The sequence below is a fragment of the Podarcis melisellensis genome (genome assembly GCF_964234715.1).
Source record: "Podarcis melisellensis genome assembly, chromosome: 4".
NCBI lineage: Eukaryota > Metazoa > Chordata > Lepidosauria > Squamata > Lacertidae > Podarcis > Podarcis melisellensis.
This window is the reverse complement of record NC_138531.1, coordinates 99,347,852-99,350,796: the sequence shown is the minus strand read 5'-3', so window position 1 is coordinate 99,350,796 and position 2,945 is coordinate 99,347,852. Positions and strand designations below refer to the sequence as shown.

At 64.7% G+C, this 2,945-nt stretch overlaps 1 protein-coding gene across 1 annotated transcript; it reads left to right on the top strand.

The window, feature by feature from the left end:
* The first annotated feature begins 280 nt into the window (after positions 1-280).
* On the top strand, positions 281-1,914 carry TPBGL (trophoblast glycoprotein like). The gene has a single exon (XM_081907943.1). It carries the CDS (start codon positions 755-757, stop codon positions 1,871-1,873), a length of 1,119 nt encoding a protein of 372 aa, XP_081764069.1. The 5' UTR covers positions 281-754; the 3' UTR covers positions 1,874-1,914.
* Positions 1,915-2,945: the final 1,031 nt, after the last annotated feature.

The window sequence follows — 2,945 nt, the reverse complement described above, 5'->3', positions numbered from 1 at the left end:
AGAGCCTCTCTTGGACGCACACCCGGCCCGGGAAAAGCAGCCCCCGCGATGGCTTCTTAACTTGGACGGGCCAGCCTCAGACAGGGGGAGCGCTTTCCTGCTCCTGGAGGGGGCTTCCAGGTCAGGCATCGCAGCTTCACCTCAGGGCGGGGGCGGAGGGGACGCCCCTGCGGGCGAGGGACGCCCTCTTCCCCGCCTCCCTCCAGCTGTCCCGGGCCTGCGCTCAGCCTCTGCCAGCCAATCTCAGGCAGCCGCTGCCCGCCCCTCCCTCGCCCCAACCTCGAGCCAGAAACCACCTGGCCGGCGGAGGGGCGAGTCTCTCCCCTAATCCTGCCGTCCGGGCGCTGCGCCACTAACCTGCCAGCCAAAGACGACGAGGGGAGAGAGGAGAGAGGAGATCGCCAGCCGCCTTCCTCCGACGCCCGCGATCCTCCGCCCCCCACCCTACCCAGGACCCCTCTCTCCTCCCCGCCCCCTCGGAACCGGCGTGGGGGAAGCCTCCGGTCCTGCTCGCTCGCCGCAGACGCCGCGCACCGCCATGAGTCACCGTCGCCACTGCCGGGTCTCCTCGGGCTCCGGGCAGCCCCGGCTGCTTCTCGCGGCGACAAGAGCTTCGGTGACCGTCTAACTCCGCCGCCGCACAGCCGAGGAAGGAGGAGGAGGAGCTGCAAGACGGGCAGGAAGCAGGCGGCGGCGGCGGGGGCTCGGTCCACCCGTCCCCTGCGCCCCGCAGAGATGCCCAAGCGGGGATAGCATGGCCCGGCGCCCCGGACGGCTCCTTCTGCGCCGCCGCCTCGTCGGGCTGCTGGCCGGCGTCGCCGCCATGCTTCTGCTGCCGCTACTGCAGGCGGGCCGGAGCTGCCCGTCGTGCTTCTGCTTTGCCACGCCGGACACCGTGCAGTGCCGCTACGTGCGCCTCCTCGAGCCCCCCGACGAGCTGCCCCGGGCCGTGCACAACCTCTCCATCGTCGGCGGCAACCTGACGGTGCTGCGCACGGCCGCCTTCGCCGGAGGCTGGGCCCGCGGCGAGCCCCTTCGGCCGCTGGGCAACTTGACGCTGCTGGTACTGACGCACAACCACATCGAGACGCTGGAGGAGGCGACCTTCGCCGGCCTGCCCGCCCTGGCCACGCTGGACCTGAGCCATAACCCGCTGCGCTCCGTGGCGCCGGGCGCCTTTGCCTCTTGCGCGCGGTTGCGCACGCTGCGCCTCAACCAGGCTCTGCTGGCGCCCGGGGCGCCGCCCTTCGCCGAGCTGTTGGACGGCGCGCTCTTGAACCTAAGCCTGGTGCGCCTGGAGCTGGCCGGCAACCGGCTGCGGCAGCTGCCGGCCCCCTGGGCCCTGCCGCCGGGCTTGGAGGAGCTGGACTTGCGCAACAACTCCCTGCGGGCGCTGCGCTCCGAGCGCCTGGACGGCTTAGCGGCGCTGGGCCGCGTGCGGCTGCTGCTGGACTCGAACCCGCTGCACTGCGATTGCGCCTCGCTGCGGCCCCTGCTGCTCTGGCTGCGCAACGCCACGTGGCGCGCGCCCGGGGTGCGCCGGCTGCGCTGCGCCTCGCCGCCGCAGCTGCGCGACCGGCTGCTGTGGCGCCTTCGGCTCCTGCAGCTGGAATGCCTCGACGGCGCGGACTGGGCGCTGCTGGAGCCCGGCGGCGCCGAGGAAGAGGAGATGGAGACGGCCTCGTACGTCTTCTTCGGCATCGTCCTGGCGCTCATCGGCGTCGTCTTCCTCATGGTGCTCTACCTCAACCGAAAGGGCATCAAGCGTTGGCTCAGCAATCTCCGAGAAGCCTGCCGGGACCAGATGGAGGGGTATCACTACCGCTATGAGCAGGACAGCGACCCGCGACGGGCCAGCCCCGGAGACCTCTGAGGCAAGCTGGCAGCAGGCCTGGGGAGCTTCATTCCACCCCCCCCCCCAAAAAAAACAACTTGAGAAGGGCGGTGCTGACACCTTCCTTTCTGGTCTTCCAAAGTGGGGGGGATGGACGGACAAGTGGAAACCCACTACCCAGCTCTGCAAACTTGTCCAAAACTCTACCTGTTGGGGGTGGTGGTGCAGGGACCTCTCCCCAGGCAAGGTGCAGAGGACCCCCTCAACCCCAAGGGTGGCTCACAACTGACTCTGCAGGCACCCTAAAGCCAGCCTCGAGGGGACTGTGTGGGCAATCTCTCCCCCACCTCCCACAAACCAAAGGGACACGTTTTCCAGTTGCACCCTACTTGGGGGCACTCAGCTTTTTACCCACTAAGGTACGCCCAGCCCTCCCAACATGGGGTGGGTGGGTGTGCTTTGTCTAATTATGATTTAAAATGCCTCCCAAACCGTCACCCAGTAAGAAGGAATCTCCCCATTCTGGACACAGCACTATGCAGCGATAGGCTCCTATCTAGGGGGAGCTGGGAGTGTTAGGAATTATTTGGCCCCAATTCTAATCTGCCCCCAAATAGGGGGAAAGCTGGGATCCTGAGCAGACTTCCCTGGAAGTGAGTCCTGTTGAACTAAAATCAGACTTGCTGCCATGTAAAAAAAAAAAAACTGGTGCATGAAAACCCCACATTATTCTGCCTGCAGCTAACCCATTGCCCCATTCTCAGCTCTAGGCGCGGGAGAAGGCTGACGCAGCCGACACCTTGGCACGGTCAGGATTGATTCCTTACAGACCTCCAAGCTTCAGGGAACAACAGGTTTATAGCAGAATCATCTCCCCTTCTGCTCCCAAACACACACACTCGCCACCATGACATTGTCCTCGCAGAGAAAGGTCTTGCTGCCTTGCTTTTGAGTAGTCCCACTGAAATCGACAAATTACTCCAGAGTCAGTAGTTCACTAAAGAAAGGCTGTTGAGCTGCCATCTTCAAACAGCTTCTTTCTGGAGTAGGCCCATGGATTTCAGTGTCGCTATTGTACAAGTAAGTGGATTTAGGGTGGCAGTTTAATTGC

Coding starts and splice junctions, on each gene's coding strand:
- TPBGL (XM_081907943.1), top strand. CDS start 755: ATGGCCCGGCGCCCCGGACGGCTCCTTCTGCGCCGCCGCCTCGTCGGG.